We start from the raw sequence: 502 nt of genomic DNA, 5'->3' as shown, positions 1-502 counted from the left end.
GTGCTGGCCCCTTGCCTGGCAGGGGCCGGAGCCGGCCCGCCCCCGCCTGGCCCGCTCGGCCTGCTGCCCCTTCGAGGGGACCTGCCGGCCGGGGTGAAGGCCTCGGCGGCTCGGTCGGTCCTGGTGGAGAGCACGGGGCTGGACCGGCCACCGAACGAGGGCCGTGAACAGTTTTTGAGCGCGAAGCGAGCTGTGAATAGAATACATTTGCAATAAGTTTCGATAAGGAAAAAAAACCCTAAGCTTCAGACCTGGATATAACAGCTGAATACATTATTGCTGTAATGCTTCTAATTTGGCAGTTGTTTTTTGGGGTGGGTTTTTTCGAAGTTAGATCTGAAGTGTCCGAATACGGAGTGCACTTCAAAAAATTAGCCGTCTTGGCCGTCAGGTCGAACTGAAAGCAGGGCAATTCAGAGCCAGTTGCTGAGGCCGTCACCTTAAAACCAAACACCGGAACAGGATGCCCAGAGATGTGAAGTCTGTGTCCTTCGCGGGGGTG

At 56.0% G+C, this 502-nt stretch overlaps 1 protein-coding gene across 1 annotated transcript in view; it reads right to left on the bottom strand.

Moving 5' to 3' along the window:
- Positions 1–502, bottom strand: part of LOC103906530 (prolyl-tRNA synthetase associated domain-containing protein 1) — a 2,621-nt gene that overhangs the window by 1,698 nt on the left and 421 nt on the right. Inside the window, exon 2 of the mRNA XM_019474427.1 lies at positions 16–190. Within this exon, the coding sequence (XP_019329972.1) occupies positions 16–190 (175 nt within the window). The remainder of the gene's footprint in view (positions 1–15; positions 191–502) is intronic.

This window comes from Aptenodytes forsteri, unplaced genomic scaffold, assembly GCF_000699145.1.
Source record: "Aptenodytes forsteri isolate BGI_AS27 unplaced genomic scaffold, ASM69914v1 Scaffold185, whole genome shotgun sequence".
NCBI classification, from domain to species: Eukaryota; Metazoa; Chordata; class Aves; order Sphenisciformes; family Spheniscidae; genus Aptenodytes; species Aptenodytes forsteri.
Note: the sequence above shows the minus strand (reverse complement) of the source record. Positions and strands in the feature narration are given on the sequence as shown.